Source organism: Aplosporella prunicola (assembly GCF_010093885.1).
Source record: "Aplosporella prunicola CBS 121167 unplaced genomic scaffold K452scaffold_6, whole genome shotgun sequence".
Lineage (NCBI taxonomy): Eukaryota > Fungi > Ascomycota > Dothideomycetes > Botryosphaeriales > Aplosporellaceae > Aplosporella > Aplosporella prunicola.
Genome location: NW_022983534.1, coordinates 1,075,683 through 1,099,241, shown reverse-complemented (window position 1 = coordinate 1,099,241; position 23,559 = coordinate 1,075,683). Strand labels below are relative to the sequence as shown.

General features: G+C 56.9%; 10 protein-coding genes across 10 annotated transcripts; 6 read left to right on the top strand and 4 right to left on the bottom strand.

Moving 5' to 3' along the window:
• Window positions 1–35: 35 nt before the first annotated feature.
• Window positions 36–2,245, bottom strand: K452DRAFT_266905 (uncharacterized protein). Its single transcript, XM_033538817.1, has 3 exons — window positions 1,668–2,245; window positions 1,500–1,609; window positions 36–1,448 (listed from the first exon to the last, which is right to left on the bottom strand). Exons 1-3 carry the CDS (start codon window positions 2,209–2,211, stop codon window positions 510–512), a joined length of 1,593 nt encoding a protein of 530 aa, XP_033400508.1. The 5' UTR covers window positions 2,212–2,245; the 3' UTR covers window positions 36–509.
• Window positions 2,246–6,071: 3,826 nt separating this feature from the next.
• On the top strand, window positions 6,072–7,187 carry K452DRAFT_266904 (uncharacterized protein; the record flags this gene model as incomplete). The annotated part of the gene is made up of 3 exons (XM_033538816.1): window positions 6,072–6,188; window positions 6,237–6,689; window positions 6,735–7,187. The coding sequence occupies 3 exons, from the start codon at window positions 6,072–6,074 to the stop codon at window positions 7,185–7,187; spliced, it is 1,023 nt and encodes a 340-aa protein (XP_033400507.1).
• Window positions 7,188–7,371: 184 nt separating this feature from the next.
• K452DRAFT_285127 (uncharacterized protein) lies at window positions 7,372–8,441 on the bottom strand. Its single transcript, XM_033540061.1, has 5 exons — window positions 8,333–8,441; window positions 8,207–8,277; window positions 8,033–8,157; window positions 7,919–7,979; window positions 7,372–7,856 (listed from the first exon to the last, which is right to left on the bottom strand). Exons 1-5 carry the CDS (start codon window positions 8,391–8,393, stop codon window positions 7,803–7,805), a joined length of 372 nt encoding a protein of 123 aa, XP_033400506.1. The 5' UTR covers window positions 8,394–8,441; the 3' UTR covers window positions 7,372–7,802.
• Window positions 8,442–8,536: 95 nt separating this feature from the next.
• On the top strand, window positions 8,537–10,430 carry K452DRAFT_245924 (uncharacterized protein). Its single transcript, XM_033537999.1, has 4 exons — window positions 8,537–8,597; window positions 8,651–9,513; window positions 9,558–10,008; window positions 10,059–10,430. The coding sequence occupies exons 2-4, from the start codon at window positions 8,873–8,875 to the stop codon at window positions 10,278–10,280; spliced, it is 1,314 nt and encodes a 437-aa protein (XP_033400505.1). The 5' UTR covers window positions 8,537–8,597; window positions 8,651–8,872; the 3' UTR covers window positions 10,281–10,430.
• A 96-nt stretch (window positions 10,431–10,526) lies between these two features.
• Window positions 10,527–12,897, top strand: K452DRAFT_316712 (uncharacterized protein). Its single transcript, XM_033543995.1, has 3 exons — window positions 10,527–10,800; window positions 10,884–11,478; window positions 11,536–12,897. The coding sequence occupies exons 1-3, from the start codon at window positions 10,674–10,676 to the stop codon at window positions 12,461–12,463; spliced, it is 1,650 nt and encodes a 549-aa protein (XP_033400504.1). The 5' UTR covers window positions 10,527–10,673; the 3' UTR covers window positions 12,464–12,897.
• A 1,952-nt stretch (window positions 12,898–14,849) lies between these two features.
• On the top strand, window positions 14,850–16,902 carry K452DRAFT_316711 (uncharacterized protein). Its single transcript, XM_033543994.1, has 4 exons — window positions 14,850–15,176; window positions 15,225–15,268; window positions 15,318–15,530; window positions 15,587–16,902. The coding sequence occupies exons 1-4, from the start codon at window positions 15,088–15,090 to the stop codon at window positions 16,822–16,824; spliced, it is 1,584 nt and encodes a 527-aa protein (XP_033400503.1). The 5' UTR covers window positions 14,850–15,087; the 3' UTR covers window positions 16,825–16,902.
• Window positions 16,903–18,707: 1,805 nt separating this feature from the next.
• On the bottom strand, window positions 18,708–19,246 carry K452DRAFT_223043 (uncharacterized protein; the record flags this gene model as incomplete). The annotated part of the gene is made up of 3 exons (XM_033536588.1): window positions 18,708–18,756; window positions 18,829–18,981; window positions 19,089–19,246. The coding sequence occupies 3 exons, from the start codon at window positions 19,244–19,246 to the stop codon at window positions 18,708–18,710; spliced, it is 360 nt and encodes a 119-aa protein (XP_033400502.1).
• A 92-nt stretch (window positions 19,247–19,338) lies between these two features.
• Window positions 19,339–21,008, top strand: K452DRAFT_285122 (uncharacterized protein). Its single transcript, XM_033540060.1, has one exon. The coding sequence runs from the start codon at window positions 19,436–19,438 to the stop codon at window positions 20,957–20,959; it is 1,524 nt and encodes a 507-aa protein (XP_033400501.1). The 5' UTR covers window positions 19,339–19,435; the 3' UTR covers window positions 20,960–21,008.
• Window positions 21,009–21,254: 246 nt separating this feature from the next.
• Window positions 21,255–22,448, top strand: K452DRAFT_209698 (uncharacterized protein; the record flags this gene model as incomplete). The annotated part of the gene is made up of 3 exons (XM_033536149.1): window positions 21,255–21,734; window positions 21,843–22,162; window positions 22,304–22,448. Coding segments are annotated over 3 exons (945 nt in total), but the record flags the coding sequence as incomplete, so codon positions are not given.
• Window positions 22,449–23,087: 639 nt separating this feature from the next.
• K452DRAFT_147478 (uncharacterized protein) lies at window positions 23,088–23,559 on the bottom strand. The gene has a single exon (XM_033535498.1). It carries the CDS (start codon window positions 23,433–23,435, stop codon window positions 23,151–23,153), a length of 285 nt encoding a protein of 94 aa, XP_033400499.1. The 5' UTR covers window positions 23,436–23,559; the 3' UTR covers window positions 23,088–23,150.

Sequence of the window (23,559 nt, the reverse complement as noted above, 5' to 3'; positions counted from 1 at the left end):
TACCTGCCTCTTCCTCACCTCGTCCCTTCTCGGTCCGCGCTCGGGATGCCGACGGCCTCCACTCGGAGCTAATCCGCTCAACACCGCCCTGCTGCCTCTTGTCCTTCTCTCGACACTTCGTCGAGGGCATCGAGGGCGGCAAAAGTATAAACATTTCCTCCTCTAACCCTCCCTACGTTGTCAAACCGTTTGTACCGTTGCTGCCCAGCCTGCCAGCCTGTTTTCCGCCTCTCCGTTCGGCCGGCGGGTGCGGTAAAGTAGTGCCCTTTTTCCGCCGCTTCTAACCGCTCCGCAACCAAAAACTCTCCACTTCCTCGACTTTCGCTTTTGCTCTCGCGCCTCGCATTGCGTGCACAACTGTATATTAGTCTTTATTCCTGTTACGCCTTTCCCGATGCCCGTGGCCTTGTGTACTCCCCGATCCCCGCCCCGATCCCCACCCGTCCGAAACCGCGGGAGGAGCGGCTCTCACTGCAAACGTCAACGCCCTCCGTCTACGTCGTCCCCCTTCATGCCCCTTGCAACGAAGACATCAATCCCGAATTGAACAATCCCCCCTTCCGCCCCTTATCGGCGACCTTCTCCTTAGCCTTCTGCTGACCGACCGTCGTTCCCCCGCCAACGATCTCGTGCTCGTACTTTATCGGCTCTAGCGATACCACCCGCTTCTGGTCCGGCTTGGGAATCTGTGGGTTCGACGAATGCGCGCGCTTCAGTTTCGGCATTGGGGCGGCGCCACCTACAGCTGCACTGGCCGCAGCCAGTTTTTCGAGCGGCGTCGATGGCGACAGTGAAGCGGCTAGGGTGGCTGCAGGGACGTCAGATGCAGCTTTGGTGGGCTGCGTAGGCCGCGTAGGCTGTGTGGACTGCATAGGCTGTGTGGACTGCGTGGACTGCGTGGACTGTGTGGGCTTCTGGGCCGCCTGTTGCGACGGCATACTTGTGCCCGGAGAGGGGAGCTCTGTGTCGACAGGAGGCGTCTGAACAGCAGGCTTCTTGACAGCAGGCGACTCGACAACAGCAGTGTCGGCGGTTTTCGAAGGCGGCGGTTCTTCAGACGTTGGCGATAACGCAGGAATAAATATGCCTGCCATGCGCATTTCCTCATTCTTCTGGGCGTCAATATCGAGCTGGAGGTGCGGGTGTTGGAGAATGTCCTCTGCCGACGGGCGCTCATACGGATCCGGGTTCAGCACCCAGGCCAAAAAGTCAACATGCGCCTTCGGCACGCCCGCCTTCAACAGGCGCGTTGACCAAATATCTTCCTCGGCGCGAATATGACCGGTTGGCAGGATGCAGTCGCTGTAAAAGGGGGTGTGCTCGAGGTCGAAGTCATCGTTGATAAAACGTCGCAGTTCTTGCTCAATGTGGTAATATGAGGCGCCGTCTTGCAAGTCGTAGAGGCCGGACTTGTCGTGCTGGACTTGCGCTTGCAAAAGGTGACAATACTGACAACTAGGTATTAGCAAGTGGATGCAGATTTGGGATAGGGATCTTACAATCATGCCCCAAGACCAGATGTCGGCCTTGGGCGTAATGAGGCTCTTGAAATGCACTTCGGGGCTGCGGTACACCAGTGGCTGGACCTTGCCAATCGCCGGCTCCATCACTGGGGATTGTTAGTCGGTCCTACTTAGAGCGTCTAGAGCGTCTAATGTTCGACTCACCAATCCCGAGATCGCCTATCATAGCATTCAGCGAGTTCTCCGCCGTCGTCTGGTCCGCCGTCCGCCGGAAACCGTTGACGAAGATGTTGTCAGGCTTCAGATCGGCGTAAACAAGGTTCTTAGCATGAATAGCGGCGATTCCCAACAACGCGCCGCGCATGATAACCGTAATCTCGTCATCAGTGAAAGGCCTCGCAGCACGAGCTTTCCACAGCGTCGTCTCGGTCGGCTCAAGCACCAACGCGGGGGCGTCAGCAGAGTACTTGCGTGGCGGGATGCGGTCGAGCTGGCGGCGGATATGTGGGTTGTCCTTGAAGAGCTCATGCATAATCATCTCTGAGCGGAAGCGCGGCCAGCCGTGGTAGGGCGCATCCTCGATGCCCGGTGCCTTGAGGATGAAAACGGATTCTTGGGAGCCTGCGTCGACGGCGCTCCACACGTTGGGTGCGGCGCCCGGCTTGGGGCCCGTCATGGGGCTCACGACGAGGTACGACTCGCCGCTCTCGCCCAGAAGCTGTTGGCCTTCTCCTAGAGGTGTCGACATGGTGTGAAAAAAGGTATGATTTGGTGGTGATAGGTGTTGGAGCAATGGCTCGTAGGTGCGAGGTCATTGTGACTGAAGAAGTGCGAGCCCGAGCACGCGCTACGTCATGACGGTTCCTGACGTCTAGCGTGCGCTACCAAACGGCCGTGACCCGTAATTTCACAAGGCTGATGCTCTTTTAGGCTCTCAATCGCCATATCGGGCAACGTCCAACGTCGGGCCTGTCGCATCCAGCAACGATCTGTCGTGTGGCTTTGGTGGCTTTACACACCTGCTGCACCGCCTCGTCCGATGACCGATCGTGCCATCAGTGTCTATGTCTTTTTCTTGCCACCCCTTTGTTGCTCCAATGGCCAATTTGCGACTCTGCCCGTGCTGCGTGCAAGTGCGTTTGGAAACCTGCCTTACGTGCGTTCGACGTCAGGTCAGATGAGGTGGACGGGAGATCGACCGCTTGAGCGGCGCCCCACCGGCTCTCGCTATTTTTAGTGGGTTTCACCATGGTCTTCGTAAGTTCTTGTGTAAGGGCATTTATCTCTTCGCTGTCATTCCTGCTTCATTTCCATGTCAGAATTGTCGCAGTACCGGAAATGGCAATTTCATCTGTACAACAATCCTTCCACCACTCTATCACCACAGGACAGACCCACTCAGAAAGCACTCTTTCTCGAGATGCCCGATATCACTCCTTAACATTCCCGCTCATAGTACTCCATATGGCTGGAGGCACGCTAGGATACGTAGGCTTTGACCTATAGTAAGTAGGGCGAACGCATGTTTTAACTTTGACTCGGACCATATCAAGCAAGCTTCAAGCTAAGAAGCTTTGATTCTGCAACGCCCGTAAGCAGCCAACTATACTTCCACGTCGTCATGTCCTCTATTGCAAACAACACTCTCTCGGCACCTGAAACCCCGGCCTCAACCTTAACAAGCAGCAATAAAGTCAAATATACAACTACTACAGTCACAAGGGTAAGTAAGGTTGATTTCGAGCGAATCGGACCGACGGGAATAACCAAAAAACAGACAATATTTATATGCAAAGGCTCCGTTTTGTTTGCTTTAAGGAGTCAAGAGTCTCTGAGGGTGTAAAGTACCAGCTAGGCAACCTCGGACACCAAAAAAAAAAAAAAATGTAGTTTTACCTGCGATTTCGTGAGTGATTCTACTAGTAGGGCTCGTGCTTAATCACCCTTACTTACCCCTGCGACCGTAGTACCTTGATACCATACGCCGTATCACGCTCTCATTTTAACACTTAAGCTCATTACACATCCCCATCCAATCTACTTTTGTTCTCGAACATGGATATCAATGGCCTCTGAAAGCTCTACCCGTCGTTTATATCTGTCTCCCGCTTTTTATTTTTATTCTCATTTTTATTTTTATTTTTTTCCTTCTCCCCTTCCCCTTCCTATATCTTTTTCTCTTCTCCTTTCGCTTCCCACCCCGACCCTGCACTTTCGAATCCGACCAAGCTTGAGGAGACAATGCTCAACGTCGCGATACTGGACACGAGATGTAGCCTCATACACACAACCCTTGCCATCCTTTTATATTCTAGTAAGGCATGCCGCCACTTACCCAAGGGTAGAGCATCTCCAGAACGACGCAGCAAAGGCAATCAGTACCAATGTAGCCAAAGCAATACACAAGTCCCAGCCTTAACATTTCAGGACACCAGAAAGAAAAAACTACATCTAGGAGGGCACAAAAAGGCTGCCTACAAGCCAGAACAAGCTCGCACCGACAGTGTGGACCTAACACTAGCCAAGGAGCTGTACAAAGACCACATTGACTGGAAAACCCCGTCTTGGGGAATCTCGACTACGCCCGAAGGGCAAAAAGAGACAGATGAATTGGAAAAAATCCGATGAGTCGGGCAATGAGGCTCTTTCGAAGACGGTGGCGCTTACCTTCGCTAGGCCTGACTGATAATGCGCACAAATTTAGGGAGTTGACATGGAATGCCCTCGCCAAGTTCGTTGCTGAAGAGGCCGCTGTAGCGTTTAATGAGTATACCATAGTAGGTCTGATAGGTGGTAAGCCAAGATTATCCAGAACACCGCCATCCTCTAGGGTAAGTCCGGTCTTCGGTATTGACGATGTATGTGATACGCCGATTAGCAGAACCACATAAAGAGAGCAAGATCATAAAAGCGCTTTCACTCCAGCGACTGCGTACCCGTCTGCACTACCGCGAACTAGTTTCTGCGAATTCCCTACCATTGCTAAGTCCCATTGTTACTGATATTATCGCGTACGTTCAGCTGTCTTTGTTTACCCACGGTGTTCTTCACAACATGGAGAAATAGAGTAGATAGGTATGTTCGCGGGGACGTAGACACTGAAGCCGCAACTCTGAGCCATCCTCTTGACGGGATGCAGGGCAGGTCCCTTGCGCACTTGCCGGCCTTTTTGTGCTCTTAGTCTTTCTCTTGACTTGTCTAGCTCATGGATTCCGTCTGGGCATTTACTTGCCTCCTTGTAGTTTACCTGACAGTTGCGAAGCTTCTTGTACGTCTTTGCCTTTCGTCCTCGTCCTGTCTGTTCCAGTTTTCTAGACTACCACCAACTATTCCATGCGTAGAATACATTTTTCACAAATCTCTATCGCCGACAACTGCATCTGTACAGGTAGCCACTATGACACGCGTACGCAAAATGCACGCTCAAAAATATTCACCTCAACTGCAGTGTAGTTCCCGATTACTAACAGCCGCACAGCATAACCGCCATACACGCCCCCACGAGACAGATCCGCACAGCAAGCACCACCAGCACAGCCCACCGCAACCTAGACACTCGCCACAGCCGCCGGTGTGTGGCGTAGCCCCCCGTGGCGATGCAACGGGAGATAACGAAGGACCCTGATTCGCCAAGGCCAACGCTATGCCCTACGGAGTCTCGAGAGTCGAAATCAGCCTCGCAGCGCAAACGCAAGCCCTGCCTTCGTAGGGAAATAATGCGGAGGATGGTCCGTGAACAAATTCGCGGCGCAACGTCACGTGGGATCTGAAACCGCAGCCGGAAAGGAGTGAAACGACGGGACAGCGGCTAAATCTGGACGGGATGATGGGGGATCCAGCTTCCTGCATGGTTGATGTTGGATGCGAAAGGCCGCAGAGCGGAGATCGAAGCGCCCGTGGGATGTGCGGCTGCCCGGCCGCCGTGCCGCTTTCGGTCCGAGCAGCAGGTTGTCGTGTGTTTCAGGGCTGAGCGCTCCGCTGCATGCGGCCTGGCCTTGGATGTGCTGCAGATCAGGCCCAGACCGCCCCCAGCCGCGTGTCGCCAGTTGATGGCGATGCGGCTCGGCGTGCACTGCGCGAGCAGGACCATTCTCTGAATTGTGCTGAACTAACAGTGAGGCAATGGCTCTGGGGCCTTGCTGCGCCTTGTGCTCAGTCAGCCAGTCCTGCCTGTGTCTGATCGAAAAGCTTATAGACATCTCTAGGAGTTACAATTCTTCAGCCTGACTGCGGGCCTTGCTTAAGTGGACGTCGAGATCTTTCACTTCGAAATAGCCATTCCTGGGCCGGGAGTATGGAGATCTGATCGCTGGTCTAGCCGTGCTCGTCCATGGTGGAATGGGGAAGACCCACTGTTTGTAGATAAATCGTCGTCATAAGGGCCTCGTCTATTGCCTTGTTCAACACCAAAAGTTCCTTGACTATTGACACCCTCTGTTCTTCGACACTCACTTGAATAAAGTCCTGTGGATCATCGCATTTTCTTTCCCACTGCACTTGCCAGACAGTCGTTCTTTCCTCTCATTGGTTTACACTCTTTTTCTTTTTCGAGATATATGTCCAGGGGGCTATTTCAAACCCTCTTCCACATCAAACTCCAGGCTTAACATGAGAGTCTCCGCTGTCGTTTCGGTGCTCTGCACTATTGCCGCCACCATCCTTTCTTTCCTTTGTCTCTTCGCTGGTTGGAAACCAGATTTCCTCGAGGATGCCAGCATCATGACGGTTAGTGTGTGCTGGTCTGCTCTGAAGCAAATGACTGATTGTCGGTAGCTGGATATTTCAAAGCTTCTCCGGAGTGAAAATGGTACGAACACTATTGTCAGTTACAAGAACACAGACGCCAGCTCTGGTAGTGCTTCGGCGACCACAGGCGATCATGCGTGGTATAGCGTCCACGTGATGAATTACTGCGAAGGCAACTTCGAGTCTGACGGCTCGAAAACCCTCATTAGCTGTTCCACGGGAATGGCCTTCTTTTCGTTTGATCCAATAGAGGTGCTCAAAGCGCAATCTGAGGGCCCTATCGCCGTATCCTTCAAAGGCGATATTACCACAGTTGGTAGTAAGATGAAGGACGCCTACAAGGCCACGTTTTTCCTGCTTTGCATGGGACTTGCCGCAGCAGCAATTGAGGTAGTTCTGAGCATCGTGGCGGTAATCATGGACTTGCGCCGGCCAATCCATGGAACTACTATCTCTTTCATCAACCTTGGCCTTGCAACCGTAAGTACTCCAATCAGGATCTAAAGGCATTTTCTGATGATATAGACTGCTTTCCTCGGCCTGGGACTCGCCTCGGGAATCATTACCGGTGTGATGATCGAAGCTGTCAAGAAAATCAACCAATCTAGAGCAGAGACTGGTCTTGTAGCAGCCAAAGGCGACAAGTTCCTGGCAATGGCGTGGGCAGCAACCGGTCTGATGTTACTTGCGACGTGCCTGTGGCTCGTGGACTACTCTGTCGAGCGCAGCATTGCCAGGGCTGAAATCGAGGACATGTACGCCAACCGTGCCATGGAGCGGAACATGCGGCTCAGGAGACGGACCTTGGAGATGGGCCAATTTGACGTCGAACAAGACCCTGTAGCACATCCGACCAAAGTCCAAGCGGTCCATCATTATCCGCATCGGCTTGACACATGCGAGCACAACCACGGGGATATGATTTCGGGAGTCAGTCGAGCTGCTGATGTAAGTCTGCAACCTGCTCCAGCAAATTAAGCATAAAGCTTACATTACCTAGGACCACGCTACTAGCGGCCTCATCGTCGACGATATGCACAAGGAATTTGGACCGAATTACCTTGTGCGTCGGTGAACGGCCTGGCGCCGATACCACGATACTTACGAATTTCTGGATAAACGATGTTGGGACAGGACGCACATGTCAAGGTTTGGGAGTTTTAGCCAGGGAACTTTTTCTTTGGTAGCATGCGCGAATCGATCAGTCTTGTTACATGCAGGCGAATATAGTACTTTTGGCTCATAGCGTGAGCATCTTGATGATAAGCTGTGAGAAAGTGATCCATATCGAAGACGTGTTGATAGCGAATCCAGGGCCATGAAAGTAAGCTGAATTTGAGGTATATCGGAATTTGGCATTGAATACATCTCGGTCCTTCTGTCTGAGTCGCGCTCCTGCCGTCGGTGAGGCAGGCATAGTTCTCAGGTCTCGACCGGAACTGAGATACCATGGAAGCATATTTAGTTTGTCTGCGATGCTGTGTCAATCCATGGAGCATGCTCAGTCTACGGGTCGGTGGTTTCCGTCGACACCGTGGATGTCGCCATGCGGGGTGGGTTGAAAATAGTTCCTGGCCATGTCTAGGCCTTCTCTCATGAGGCCGCAGCCTGTGCCTGCTGCTGCATCGTGGTTTGCAGAGCAATGACCTGCCGAGACAAGTCGTGTCAGCCTTACTGGGGTATTCTATCCAAGGGTGTGGGTGCCCTACATCCATCTTCTTCTTTTCGCTCTTCTCTTGGATCTCGTTGATCTGGTCCTCAATGCGCTTACTGCCGCCGCCATTAGCCCGCATATTCTACCCGGTCTTCCTGTAACCACATACATTTCCTTTTCAATAAACTCCAATCGTCCCTTGACAGCCATGACGGCCTCGGACTTGTCCTGCTTCAGGAGGACGGGGCCTACGAGCTTGTAGACATTGGCGTCGTCGGCAATCTTGTCAAACTCCTGGGGGATGTGAGTTTGGAACGGTTGCATAGTGTCGGGAAAGACATACGGCTTGCACGCCTATGTTCTCCTGCTGCTGCGACTCGAGCTTTTGGCGCGCCTCGACAACGCTTTGGAGCTCTGCGGGCAAGTCAGTCCGGTGCGCAACTCGCAACTCGGGGCACGGGCAAATTACCGGTCTGGAGCGTGGCGAACTCGTCGGTCAAGTCCTGCAGCTCTTTCTGCTGCGACGCCATCTCGACGGGGTGCGGGGAGGGTGCGATGTGGACGTGGGGGAGACTTGGGGGTTGTGTTCAAAGGCCGCGGCGCATCCGCGTTTCTGGAGCCTTGGCGTTGGCGGGGTGGAAAGCGGATGGTGACATCGATCTGCACAACGACAACAACAACAAAAGCTCCGCCCGCAACGCGTTCCGCTCTTGGTGCAACTGATCAGCTCTCTGGTATGCCTCTTGCGGCGGAATAGTATCCAGGGCGCTAACCGTTTCGGCCAAAGCTCTCTGCACTCGCGCCGAGGCAACCCAGTCCGCCATCACATCTGCGACACCGCCGTTGATCGCATTTTGCAAGCCGCTGTCGCACTTGCTCCCAGCCCCGTCGCAACCCTCGTGGCGATTGCACTTGATCTCACCACCACGGACGCACAACTCGCGCATTTCGAGCCTTAGGCAGCAGGCAGCACACTACCTCAGTCCATATCTCGCCTCCCACAGTCAAAATGAGCGGCTCCGACTTCCTTGGCCGTGCGATCGATGTGGTCAAGAAGGCCATCGAAAACGATACCTCTGGCGACTACGAGAAAGCGTACCAGCTCTACTACCAAGCCCTCGAGCTCTTCATGCTGGCCCTGAAATGGGAGAAGAACGCTAAATCGAAGGAGATGATCCGCGCCAAGGTCGGCGAGTACATGGAGCGAGCGGAGAAGCTCAAGAACCATTTAGCAGAACAAGATAAAAGCAATCGCAAGAAGCCGGGAGCGGTGGGTGCGAATGGTAAGGTTGCTGGTGGGTCGGGGAAGGGATCCGGCGGAGATGATGGGGAAGACGAGGACCCGGACAGCAAGAAGCTACGCGGCGCGCTTGCGGGAGCAATCTTGTCGGAAAAGCCCAACATTAAGTGGGAGGATGTGGCTGGTTTGGAGCAGGCGAAGGAGGCGCTGAAGGAGGCCGTGATATTACCTATCAAGTTCCCGCACCTCTTCACTGGCAAGAGGCAGCCGTGGAAGGGTATCTTGCTCTACGGACCTCCTGGTACGGGTAAGAGTTATTTGGCAAAGGCGGTCGCCACTGAGGCAAACAGCACGTTCTTCAGTGTCAGCAGCAGTGACTTGGTGTCGAAGTGGATGGGAGAGAGTGAAAGGTAAGTTTATATAGCCTAACGGCGAGCTTAACTGACGATTTCAGGCTTGTCAAGCAGCTCTTCAACATGGCAAGAGAAAACAAGCCTTCCATTATCTTCATCGACGAGATTGATGCCCTTTGCGGCCCTCGCGGTGAAGGCGAGTCGGAAGCATCACGGCGTATCAAGACGGAGCTGCTGGTACAAATGGATGGTGTCGGCAAGGACTCAAAGGGTGTCTTGATTCTCGGCGCTACCAACATTCCCTGGCAGCTTGATGCAGCCATCCGGAGACGTTTCCAGAGGCGTGTGCACATCAGTCTGCCTGATCTGCCGGCGCGTACGAGGATGTTTGAGCTTGCTGTTGGCTCGACGCCGTGTGCGCTGAAGGCGGAGGACTTTAGGGAGCTGGGCAAGCTGAGCGAAGGCTACTCCGGTAGTGATATCAGTATTGCGGTGCAGGATGCATTGATGCAGCCGGTGCGGAAGATTCAGACGGCCACGCACTACAAGGAGGTAAGTGGAGACGACTGGAAGAACCTAAAGTGCCATCTGACACCACACAGGTCATTGTCGAGGGCGAAAAGAAGCTCACGCCCTGCTCTCCTGGTGACCAGGGCGCCAAGGAAATGTCGTGGACCGACGTTGAGTCCGATCAACTCTTGGAGCCGCCACTCTTGATCAAAGATTTCATCAAGGCCATCAAGAGCTCGCGGCCCACGGTCAGCCAAGAAGACCTCAAGAGGAATTCGGAATGGACCCTCGAGTTTGGCAGCGAGGGAGCGTAATCTAGTTTCCTTTCTTGCTTATGAGTATGAGTATAAAACGGTTGAATTGCGCGATCATAGCGTTGGCAGGTCTTTGGCGTTGAGATTCTTAAGGTAGAGCACGATTATCTGGTGCGCACGGGCACCAATTGCACGATTCAAGATCCTTGCTCTGTGTTGTCGAGCTTGCTTGGAGACTCCTGACTACTACTACACCGTACCTGTGAACTGGGAAAGCCTCCTAAATACCTGGAATTCCTCGGAGACCAGTTACAATACTGAGGGTGGAAAGAATGCTTGGCTGACCTTGTCTCATAAAATACCAAGGCTACCAAGACCCCTGTCATTGTGTGACCTCATACATCAGCCTAGAACGAGCTCCCTGCTCTCCGGACCATCCATTCACCAACCACCATGCTGCTCAGTCTAACATTAGCAGCTGTCTGCTTGCCCTTTTCCCAAGCAAACCATCACGTCGAGAACTACCAAGCGCATCTCAGCACATTTGAAGATGTCCCGGCTAAGAGAGTCGCCATAATAGGTGCGCCACACCATCTCCGGACCTCAGTTCCCCACCCTGAGCTCGCACCCAGCTTCCCGGTCAACAACTGACAACGCTTTCAGGTGCCGGCGCCGGCGGCTCGTCCGCCGCTTACCATATCTCGCAATATGCAGCCGAAGCAAACATTCCGACCAACGTTACGGTGTTCGAGCGATCGGCGTACGTCGGGGGGCGCAGCATGACGGTGAACGTATGGGACGCGCCATCCTTGCCTGTGGAGCTGGGCGCCAGCATATTCGTCTCCGTGAACAAGATCTTAGTGGACGCGGTGACGCGGTTCAACCTCTCGACCGCAGGCTACGACTCGTTTGACGGCGATGCCGGCACCTGGCAGGACGACAAGTTCGGGAGCGGCGACTTCATTGGCATTTGGAACGGGGACGAGTTTGTCTTTACTGGCAGCGATGACTTTGGCTGGTGGGATAAGACGAAGCTGGTCTGGCGGTATGGGCTTGCGCCGCTGCGGACGGTGCAGCTGATGAAGAAGACGGTGGGTAAATTTTTAGAAATGTATGCCGCGCCGCACTTCCCGTTTAAGAGCTTGTCGGACAAGGCGCATGAGTTGGGGCTGGTGGAGGCGAGTGCGGCGACGGGGGAGGAGTTTTTGAGGAAGAATGGCATTGGTGAGAAGTTTGCGCGTGAAGTGGTGCAGGCGAGGTAGGTTTATGGGAAGTCAAAGATGGAAGAGGATGGCGATGGGCTGATTGTCGACAGCACCCGCGTCAACTACGCGCAGAACCTTCCCATGATCAACGGCCTCATCACTATGGTCTGCATGGCCACTGACGGCGCCATGGCCGTTGCCGGCGGCAACTGGCAGATCTTCGCCAACATGCTGAAAGCCAGCAGCAACACCTCCGCACACCTTAACACGACGGTCAGCGCGCTCACGAAGCAATCCGACGGCAGCTACACACTGGCGCACAAAACGACGACGGCCAACGGCGTCTCGACCACGCAAGAAGAGCGCTTCGACAGCGTCATCATCGCCGCGCCATACCAGTTCGCCGACCTAGCCATCACGCCCGAGCCCGAGCACGTCCCAGACACAGTGCCCTACGTAACGCTGCACGTGACGCTGTTCACGTCGCCGCACGCGCTCTCGCCCACGGCATTCAACCTGCAGGCGGGAGCGCGCGTCCCGCAAGTCATCCTGACGACGCTGGGTGCGGACGAGTCGCCGCGCGGCTCCGCGCGCTTCCCCGGCCGCGCCGGCTTCTTCAGCATCAGCGACCTGCGGCGTGTGCGGCACCCGGGCTCGGCCGCCATCCCGGCCGGCCGCGCCGAGCATTTGTACAAGGTGTTTTCGGCGGAGCCGCTCAGCGCAGCGTTCATGGCGAAGATCTTGGGCCGGCCTGAACCGCTTGAGGACGAGGAGTACGAGTTGCCCGAGACGGATGTGAGCTGGGTTTATAGGAAGGTGTGGCACAGCTATCCGTATGAGTTTCCGCGCGTCACATTCGATGAGGTCAGGTTGGATCGCGCGCTGTGGTATACGGGTGGCATTGAGCCGTTTATTAGCACCATGGAGACGAGTGCGTTGATGGGGCGGAACGTGGCGAGGTTGGTGGTGGACGAGTGGGAAGAGGAGGAATTGAAGATGGGGAGGGTTCGCGAGGGCGGGGCGGAGCAAGCGCTGTAAGCTGGGCTGTTCCGAAGTGTCAAGAGATGGTATGGTCTGGTCTGGTCGGGGTGGAGACAGAATGGTTCGTGCAGTGCAGTGCAGTGCATGCAGCCGCATGTAGGCATCTGCCCACGAACCATCTGTCCACCCCCAGCACGAACATCACACACAACATCGCTATTTAGAATCGCGCAACCCACCATTCTTATCCTCAGCTCAGCGCTCACGTCCCCCTCCTCTTGCTCGACATTCCCCTGCCCAACTTTGTTTATCCTAACCCAAACCAAACAGCAATTCCAGCATCCATCCTCCAGCCCATAGAAATTACATTTGAGGATCGCGCAGGAGGCGGGTCCATTGCATGCCAGGTTGGGTAGGAGCGGAATGGCGCGATCTTGGCGCTTGGCGCTTGGCGGGCGGAGGGAGTGGGTGGGGAGAGCGATGTGCTCGGGGATTGGGGTGGGGTGGGGTGGATGGTGCAGTTCCTTGTCTTGTTTGCCTACACCTACCTATATGTAGGAGGAGTAACTCATCTGCGTAAGGTTACGAACCCATCTGTCTGGACACGCACACACATACACACACACACAACGTGACGGAATGTCGACCTACCTGCGTAGGACGGAGTAGGAGTAGGAGTAAGAGTAGGAGAGGCAGAGCCGCACAGCACCACCCACGCCGCCGCCCTAGCCGCTGCAGAGAATCCCTCGCGACAGAGCCGCACAGCCAGGTATTTGACAGAAGGAGGGAAGGGTCTAGACAACGAGGGCATCACACCACTGTGCAGAGCTACTGTGCAGACGCACTCCTTCTCGCTTTTCGTTCCGCTCCCGTCCGTCCTGCTAGCACGCAGTGGCTAGGGAAGGGGACGCAGCGTCGCGCGGTATCGGAGGCGCGAGTCGGGCGGCAAGAGCCGGGGCGCGCGACCTCGTGGCTAGGTGCCCCGTGGTTGTGTGTTGTGTGCGGCTATTGGCTGGGCACGCGTGTCTACCTACGTAGTACGTAGTAACTGCGGCTACGAGGAGGCATGGGAGGGTACGAGTAGACGCGAGTGGCCATCGGCATGACCGTTGGCGCCGGGAACAGGGGGCGCGAGACGATGGAAGCGGCGCAGGCCAGCCGAAAGGCTAAATGGCGAGAGCGGCGGGAGCGGCGCGCAGCGGAAGCAGGTTTGATTAATGGATTGGGAGGTTGGATTTTGGGATCATGGATGATGGTTGATGAGAAGAGGATGGGAGGATGGAGGAGGAGGAGGGATTGGTGCTAGCTGGTTTTGGGAGATTGTTATGATGGATGTTGTGTATAGTAGTAAGTAGTATTGTAGTTGCGGGAGAGGCTCGGACAGAGAAAGGGGGTGATAGTGAGACAGATGGCAATGGCGTTGGTTGGTACTCGTCCAAAGGTGGTCAAGACACATGCCGTCATGCAGTGGAGCGGCGGTTTACCTATGATGTGCGCGCGCGTATCGTCCCGCCTCTGTTTCGTCGCCGGCAGAATTGGGCCGACGCGCGCGAGATAGGCGAGCACGAGTCAGTAGCGCGAGGCAAAATTCATTTGGATCGTCGACCTTAACGCCGGCTTGGAACGACCTTCCACGTGTCTGGCGCGCTCCACAGTCCATTCTCTCTGTTACCTTTGTCGGCCATCTCTCTCTCATCACCAATGTATTGGGGTTTTCTGTGCTGGCGTCAGATCCTCCCTCAATTGACCTCGTTGACCTCGACCTCGGCCATCTGACGGCCTCAGCTCCCTGTCTCGCAGCCAAAGTCCGGGGCTTCCGCTACCTAAACTCCACTCCAATGAGGCGCGCACAGCACGACCATGTTCACAGGCCTCGAGAGTGGCCCTTGCAGGCCCGAATCCATGGGGCGCCGCCGACCCTCTCTCGCTTGCTTGCCCCCTTCAGGCAGCTGCTGGGAACAAAGTCCTGTCGTGCCAGCCTCGCGGGAATATCTTGCCTTTCGTCACCAGGGGGCTCAGCCTGGGCTAAAGCAGACTTTCTTTGCTTAATTTCTTTGCATGTGCATTGTCGTCGTCGCTCGTTGTCTCGTTCAGGCGCATTTCTGTCTCAGTCCTGTCAATCGTTCATTCATTGGCCATTCCCATAATCACCCGCACGTGGGCACGCGGATCTCTGTGGGCTGCGAGAGAGCACCGAGACGACTTGCACGCAGAATTGCCCCGTCTGGCCTAATAGCTGCAGACCCATCACGCCCCACTGTCCTGTAGGTGCCCCGTGGATCCCCCATAGTTGCCATCACATCCCGAAAACGGCTTCGAGCGTCGAGTCAGGCCTGGCGCCAGTCCTCTGCGTGCCCCAGCTCTCTCGGCATCAAGTTATTGATAAAGCACCGCCAGACCCTTTGGGCCCCACTCCTGGTGCTGCGTATGGAAGTCATCGTCGCCCGCCGCTCTCTTGCCGTTCAGTGTACGATCATCATTTCGCCTCGTGCCCCGCCTTAGTCCTCGAATCAGAGTCCACTCCGGATAACGGCCGCGGCACGCTGTCTTTTGGGCTCCGTTAACTGTCGCCCATCTACTCTCCGCGCTTTTAGGCGAGGTAGCTCTGGGCTGTGTTCCGTCATCTTTTGAACTCTCAACGACCACCGTAGCGACGCAACCCCGTCAACGGGCTCGGAAAGATGGCAAATGGCGACCCCACTCATGAAGAGATGCTCGTCGAGGGCATCGTCTTCTGGGTTATCGCGTTGCTCTTTATGGTCGGCAGGATGTCGGTTGCCCCCAACTTGATGCTTTGGGTCTAGCTAACGAAACGCAGATGGTCTCGCGCACTTACGACCGGCTCAATCAAACAAATGGCGTGTAAGTCTCTGTTTTTCTCTGCGCTCAATGGCACTGCTGACAAAAGTAGCGGATGATTATGTCATGATAGTGACATTTTTGTTCTACACAGCTTTGATAGTGCTGCTGCAGTTCAACGTCCGTTATGCTTCGAACTTGATGGATCCTGCGGATCTCCCCGAGGTTCTCAAGCACCCAGACCAGGTTCAGAGCCGAATCTTTGGCAGCAAGATCACTCTGGCGGTGGAGCAGTGCATGATTCACACGCAATGGGGAACGAAAGGTACGACGCGGCCTTGACGGCTGACACGAGCTCTTTTCTGACCTGACCCGCCGCAGCGTCCATTCTCATCCTCTACCACCGCATGACGCGGGGGCTTCGCGAGAACACCTTCAACAAGATCCTCGCGGGGTACATGGTCTTCGCCTACGTCTTTGTCCAAGTGACGTTTTTCGGAGTCTGGTGCCGGCCCTTTAACCAGTATTGGGCGCTGCCGCCCTCGAACGAGCAATGCGCGCATTACGGGCACTACTGCATCACGATGCTGGTCTTCAACGTATCCACAGACATACTAATGTTCTGCATCCCGATCCCCCTAATCCTGCGCGCGCAGATGAAGCCGCGCAAAAAAGCGCTGCTCGTGGCCGTCTTCAGCCTTGGCGTCTTCAACATCGTCGCCTCGGTCCTCAACAAAGTCTACAACTGGATCCTGCCGGGCTCCATCGTCTACATGATCTGGTACGTGCGCGAGAGCAGCACAGGCATCTACGTCGCCAACGCAACCTGCTGCTGGCCACTGCTACGGCGGATCCTAGGCCGGGCCTCGCGCGAGTGGACCGACTCCCACACACCGGGCGCGTATCCCCCCACGAGCGGGGAGGCGTACTACGGGGAGGGGAAGTCGAAGACGCGGTCGCGCCGCTCGCGCCACCTAGCCCACCACTCGACGCACCTCTCGGCCGGCGGGGCGGGCTTCAGCAAGCTGCGCTCGCTCGGCTCAAAGACCGTGCACTCGCTGCACAGCAGCGTGTCGCACAGCGCGTTTGCGGCGCCCCCGTCGCCGCCCTCGTCGCAGAACAAGCGCCTCACTAGCCCGAGCGAAGAGGCCTTCTACTGCGGCGCGCATACCACCTCCGGCGGCCCGCTCGAGGTCTGGCGCCACGTCGAGTATGACATCAACGTCTCGGAGGAGGGCCGCGCGCCCACGGCCTCGCCGCCGCCAATGGAGCTGCGCGATCTGGCTGGGCGCGAGATCGGCGGCAAGGACGCTGCCACCGGCCATGTGGCAGTGGTGGAGGTGGGGCGGGGCCAGGACGCCGCTGTCTCGAGGAGCAGTTCGTCGGGGAGCTCGAGCTCGGGCGGCAGAGGCGGGTTAAGGGCGTTTCGGAGCGTGAGGGATGTGGGGAAGAAGGGGGGAAGGGGGCGGAGTAGGGACAGGGATGGGGGTGGGGGCAGGGAGAGAGCGGCTACGGCTGAGGAGGATGAGGGCCGTGGTGGTGCCGCGAGGAGTGGTAGGAGTAGTCCGACGGTGGGGTGGGAGGTGTGTCAAGAGCGGAAGGCGGCGGATTGGCCGTAGTGCCTTGTTCCTGGTGGTTATGATGATGTTACGATACCCGCCCCATGTGAGATACCTATTTACCTATTTACTTGTCTGATTTACGCAGCGGTTGCTGCTTGGTTGGTTGGTTGGTTGCTTTTTTACTCGGATTGTGCTGGCTGCTCTCCCCTCTCCCCAGCCTCAACATAACCCTCCCACGTCCCAAAACAGCCCACAAGCAAAGCCCCAACCCACTCACCAACAACCCAAGCCACACGAACAGCCTTCCCCACCGCCAAGACCTCGTACCCACCAAGCACACTATGCAGCGGTAGGAACGTAGGCAGGCAGGCAGCCACTTACTCAGTCCGCAGTCGGCCAACCCAGCGCAGCGGAACCGAACGCAGGAACGAGCCGACCCGACCCGCGTTGTCGGGTACGGGGTACGTAGGGTTGTGAGTTTTTACGTACGGACGTACGCACGCAGAACCGCGACCAAACAGCCTGTCTGCAGATATGGCTACCTACCTCAGCAGGCACGGGCAGTGGGATGGGAAGGGTTGTGTGCGTGCGAGCGACAGGTTTACGTTTTTATAAGATATATTTGGAAAGCAGGGACAGGGGCGCTGCGTTATACCTTGGACGTGTCTACAAGCTCTGTGACTCTGCTTTGTTCTGACTCTGCATACGTCTATACTAACCATCCATAACCACCCACGCTACCCCAGCCAAAGCAAGCAAACTCCACCAAAACGCATTAAGGCCGGGGTACACGCCACAGCTAGAGCTAGAGCCAGGCCTTAATGCCACGACGCTTGTGCCCGTCCGCTTTACGAGACCCTACCCTACGCAGCGGGTGCCGGGCAGGCGTGCCAATGCCAGGCGCGGCGGGCGGAGGCGGCCGATGCCGACGCGGGCGGGACGCTTGGACCGTGGGTTTAGGTACCTACCTAGGAGGACGTACGTGGTGGCTTTGGCGTTGGCTTTCGCTTTGGCGTTGGACTTGGGGACGGCACCAACGGGCTGGGTTAGGTTAATCGGAAAGTGGAGGGTGGTGGTTGTGGTGGTGACGAGGTGCTGGGGAGGTGCTGGTCCGTGCATTACTAGGTACATATTGTACACAGGCAGGCACGTGACCTTGTCTGCTTTCTTTCCTCTACCTAGGTAGCCATCCCCGGTCTAACCAGGTAACCAGCCAACAAAAGAATAGAGACGCGATTCGTCATTGCCCCTGTTGTAGGTAGCTAGGAATGCTGCATCGATGGCCCGTACAGAAGGCTGGGCACTGGAGTGGGCTTTGCTAAGGGAGTTATTTGAGATAGCTGCGCGGATATGAAGTCGAATGAGGGTGGAATGGTTCGTTGGTTGACTTGATCTGTTGCGTGGGGGTTGGATTGGTGGGATGGTTTTACCTAACGGGTTGGGGGTGGGCTTGGGGTGCTTTAGGCATTTCGTGGGTGGTTTGGTGTTGCTGCTGTGGTGTATGGTGTGGTTTGTGAGAGCTTGGTTTGATAGCTAAATGTCGTGGATAAATAAAATAAGGTGTGTCCCTGTGGTTAGAGCTTACATATGGCATGGCCGGCTAGCAATTGATATTTCGCAGCTTGATAGAACAGACTGGTGACGGTCAATGGATGGGTTGCTCAAAAAATCAAAGCACCATCCAATTGGCACGAAATGGGAGCAAACATGGAACGCAGTGTCCAGCAGAAAGTGTGCAAGGAAGGAAATGCATGGGGATACCAGTTCCTGTCGTGGAATTCAAACTCAATCACTACTTTCAGCATCACCATCACCAAGTTCTTCGAACGATCATTCTCGCATGGGCAGCAGGACTCGCCCGGCCCAACCCTCTGCAGACGCTAATATGTACACAAGCGTACGCGCGCCGGACCCTGCACACACGCTCTCTCTCTGGCCATCTAGTCCGACACCTCCCTGGGGGTGATGGCAAACGTCGGGCGCACGAACCTGCAGCAACCACCTAGCGTTAGCAAAAAAGACAATGTGATGGACAACGCCCACGCGGCAGGACCAACGCACCTGTCGCTGTTGTAGACCTTGGTCTCGCTGCCAAGCAGCTCCTTCTCGCGGGCCTGGTTAGCGAGATGCCTGCGCACGAGATCGCGGTCCTCCTCGGCCGTCAGCAACGGGATCAGGTGGATGCGCGACCACATTTTCTCGCGGGCGAGCTCGCTGCACACACAAACACACACATATACGTCAGCCCAAGAACCGCAAAAACACCCGCAAAAACGGGCAATTGCACGCCCAATGGCGCAACGCGCACTACTACTACTCACTTGTGCTCCCTGATGCCCTTGCCCAGCTTGTAGAAGCCGTACGTCATCAGCAGCCCAATGCCCGCCACGTACACCGATGGCCGGAAGCCGCGCGCCGGCAGGTTGCGGCGGTACTGGACGGGCTCGTAGCCCCCGGTGGGCGGCATATCCTGGGGCATGGTTGCGGCGGAGGAGGAGGAGCGGCGCGGGGGCGCGGCTGCGACAGATTACGGGGGATGGGGAGAAACGGGCGGCTTCGGCGCCTGTGGGGTGCGGATTGCGCTGGTGGTGGTGGTGGTGGTGGTGGTTGGGCGTGCGTGTGCCGGTGATGTTGTGTCGCGTCAATTAGCTGTACGCTGAATGGGCCGATGGTGGACGTCGCCCGGCCGGCAAACCAGGGCTTGGCTCTAGCGCGGGTGCTCGGCGCGCGCTTCGCCGATGGTGTTGTGGTGCGAGATTTCTTGCCCGTCCCCCCCTCCGCGCTCTTGCTGCGCGCTTTGCACGACATTGCAGCCATGGCCGACGAGCAGAGACCTAGCAAGATGCAGAAGCGCGAGCATAGCCCCCAGCTCCAGGAGGCGTCGTTTGCGCCCTCTGAGGCTGCCGGCACCGCCAATGCCCCGCCAAACGGCGATCAGCAACAACAACAACAGCCCTCCACTGCGGCCAACACCAGCACGACGACCACGGCCGAAGCAGACGACGACAACGACGTGAATGCGCAGCCCGCCGCCGCTGCCGCTGCCGCCGACGCCAGCCCCGCAAACCCCACCAATATGAAGCTGGACGAGAGCGGGAAGCCCATGTCCAAGTCGGCGATGAAGAAGCTGCGACGGCAACAAGAGTGGGAAGCCGGGCGCGAGGAGCGCAAGGTGCAGCGGCGCGAGAAGGCCAAAGCCGCGCGCACGCGCAAGCGCGAAGAGTACCAAGCCGCGCGGGCAGCGAACCCGAACGAGGCGGGCGCAAACCCGCTGCCCACGCAGCGGCAGCGCGAGAAGGCCGAGCGCACGCGCAACCAGCGCGCCAAGCAGCTGCCCGTCACCTTCATCTTCGACTGCAGCTTCGACGACCTCATGATGGACAAGGAGATGAAGAGCTTGGGCAGCCAGATCACCCGCTGCTACTCTGACAATAGGAACGCAGAGTTCCGCGCTCATCTCGCTATCAGCAGTTTTGGTGGGAAGCTGAAGGACCGCTTTGATGGTCTGCTCAATAAACACTATCTAAACTGGAAGGGCTTCCGCGTGTTTGAGGAGGACTTTATGGACGTGGCGGAGAAGGCAAAGGTGTGGATGAGGGAGCCGCGGGGAGGGGAGATTGCGGGGGCTCTGGCAGTGTGTGCGAAGAAGCGGGAGGCTGGACAGGATACTGCCATGGGGGGCACGGAAGAGAAGGAGCAGCAGCAGCAGTCGACGGAACAGCAGGTGGAGCAGCAGGCAGAGCAGCCCGCGGAGCAACAGCCGGCAGAGCAGCAGCAGCAGCAGCAGCCGGCCGAGCAAGAGGGCGAGGTCATCTATCTCTCGTCCGAAGGCACCGAGACGCTCACGGAGCTCAAGCCCTACAGCACGTACATTGTCGGCGGGCTGGTGGACAAGAACCGCTACAAGGGCATCTGCCACAAGCGGGCGACGGAGCGCGGGGTCAAGACGGCCAAGCTGCCAATTGGCGAGTTCCTGCAGATGAACAGCCGGGCGGTGCTGGCGACGAACCACGTCAACGAGATCATGGTGGAGTGGCTCAAGTGCGGCGACTGGGGCGAGGCGTTCATGAAGGTGATTCCGAAGCGCAAGGGCGGTCAGCTGAGAAGTACGGGGGAGGAAGAGGAGGCAGCGGAAGGGGAGGAGGAAGAAGAGGGCTCGGCCGAGACGGTGGAGGACAAGGGTAAGCCATAAGATATCAGATGATAGAGTTGACACGATCATTGCCACATGTGAAGACGCTGGAGCCACATTCCGGGGAAGCGCGCGCCCGCCTTGGCAATGATGAAACCTGGTCTGACGACGCCTTTGCCAGCGTTCAACAATACCGCCTTTCTCTCCCCTCCCGCCCAAGACTCGATTTCTCTTCGCGCCACACGACTATTGAAACATCATCCCACCCAATTGCACCCCCGCGGACCCGCAATCCCCGCACATGGCAGCGCACAACCCCCGCCCGTCGCACGCGCGCTCGTCGACCACGGGCTCCAACTCGACCGCCTCCTTCTTCACGTACCCGGTATCGAAAACCGTGACAGGGCTCCTGCGGCGCATGTCGACGGAGCCGACGAGCAACGCGGCCAAAAACGGCGGAGGAGGAGGAGGAGGAGGGAGGAACGGCGGGGCGCGCCCAACGAGCATGATCCAGCCCAACGTGTCGGGCGTCGAGGGCGTGTACACGCCGCCGCGGCGGCACGCGTCGTCGCCGTTCCAGCCGCCGCCGCTGTCGCCGCTGCTGCTCTCCGGCTGGAAGGACAGCACCCCGCCCGACTGTCGCCTGTTGACGCGCCAGCTGGCCGAGGAGATCCGCCTCCTCATCCCGGCCCGCCTGCAGCTGTGCGAGGACTGGTCCCTCGCGTATAGTCTCGAGCAGGACGGCGTCAGCTTGGCTACCCTGTATAAGAAGTGCGAGGACTTGAGGGGGAGGCGCGGCGGCTACGTGCTTGTCGTCAAGGACGAGGGTGGCGGAGTAAGTCGCAACCACTGCACCCCACACACACCCACACACACACACTATCGCCTTACCTGCCTAGGTATTAGCACAGCAAAACACAGCTGACCCTCTCCCTCCCCACAGATCTTCGGGGCCTACCTCTCCGACCCCCCGCACCCAGACCCGCACTTCTACGGCACAGGCGAGTGCTTTCTGTGGCGCGCGCACGTCCTCCCCGGCCTCCCTCCGCTGAGTTCCCTCCCGCCGCCGCCGTCGGAGGATACGACGCACGCGCAGCGCATGACGAGCATCTCGCAGCCGAAGCAGCATCTCAGCCCGCCGGCGAGCGGCGCCCCCAGCGGCGCAAGCACGCCCGAGCGCATCCGCTTTAAGGCGTTTCCCTATAGCGGCGTGAATGACTATATGATTTTTTGTGAGCAGGGATATTTGAGTGTTGGCGGCGGGTGAGTGTGCTTGTTCATCATCATCATCTTCTTCTTCTTCTTCTTGTTCTTCTTCTTCTTTTCCTTCTTTTCCTTCTTCTTCCTCTTTCCCCGCGCATACGTCTGTTTTTGTCACAGACAGGCTAGCTAACGCGTCCGCAGCGACGGCCACTACGGCCTCTGGCTCGACGACAACCTCGAGGAAGGCGTGTCGAGCGCGTGCCCCACGTTCGGGAACGAGCCGCTCAGCGACGAGGGCACCAAGTTCGACGTCTTGGGCGTCGAGCTCTGGTACATTGGCGTGTAGGGATGGAGCTCTGGGGCCACGACCTGCGCTGAGCTGATGAAAAAGAAGAAAATGATGGACACGCGCACGCACGCACGCACGCACGCGCCGCGTGCGGTGCTGTGTTGTGTGTGCCCGTATGAGAGAGAGCGAGATATGACAAGGCGACTTAATACCCCAACCACGAAGACAATGCCAGCTAGGCAGGTAGATGGATGAATGGATGGACGCATTGCCATCTACCACTACTTCTTCAGGTTTTTCATTCACTTTTCCTTTACTTTTACGTTTACTTTATACGTCCACATTACTTAATCAAGCGCTGCAGTGCACAAAGCGGGAGGAAAGCCCGTTGGTTGTGGTTTTTTTTATAAGCGAGCAAACAAACACGGAAGTACGCACGCAGGCAGAGCATCTAGGGCGTCGGGCGGGCGTGAAGATGATGGGTATAACAACTTTGCGGCGGCGTTTCGGTGGGATTGAGGGTTCTGGCTATCGTAGCTGGTCGTTTCGTTTTGGCACGGCACGGCACGGGTCGAAGCGGGGCGGGATACCAATGGAAGCAGATGGATGGACGTGTAGGCGGGTGCCTAGGTAGGGGCGCTAGGTTGTAATGTGCTCGAATGGTATCTATCCCGCTTCTTCTTCTCCTTTCCTTTTCCCTTCCCTTATTCTTCTTTCTCTTCATCCATCGCCTTGTTTTTCGCCGCTGCTTTGCTGGCCTTATCCAGTTTGCTGTGTGTGCTTGAAGGAAAGAAGAGCCAGGACGCGAAACCGGGTCGCTGGGTTTACGCGCAGTGCTGCCTGGGTTGCGTTTACTCTAGGCGGGCAGGGCAGGGCAGTGAGGGTGCTGGTTGGTAGTTGGTAGGCATCCAGCCAGACGGGCGAGCAGGCAGTTACAGAATGCTCTACATATGTACAAAAACAATCAGGGCACGCCAGCCTACATACAGACAGACAGCAAACGCAGGCGCGCGGAGCAAGCAACGGCGCCCGGGCTCTGTACATACATACGCGTGGAGGCAGCGCCGCGACGTTAGCTTACGACCTACACAGAAGCCCCGGCGTGTCTCTAGATGGCCGGGTTTCAGTCGATGCGCCTGCACCCTGTAGGTGACGGGTAGCTACGGCA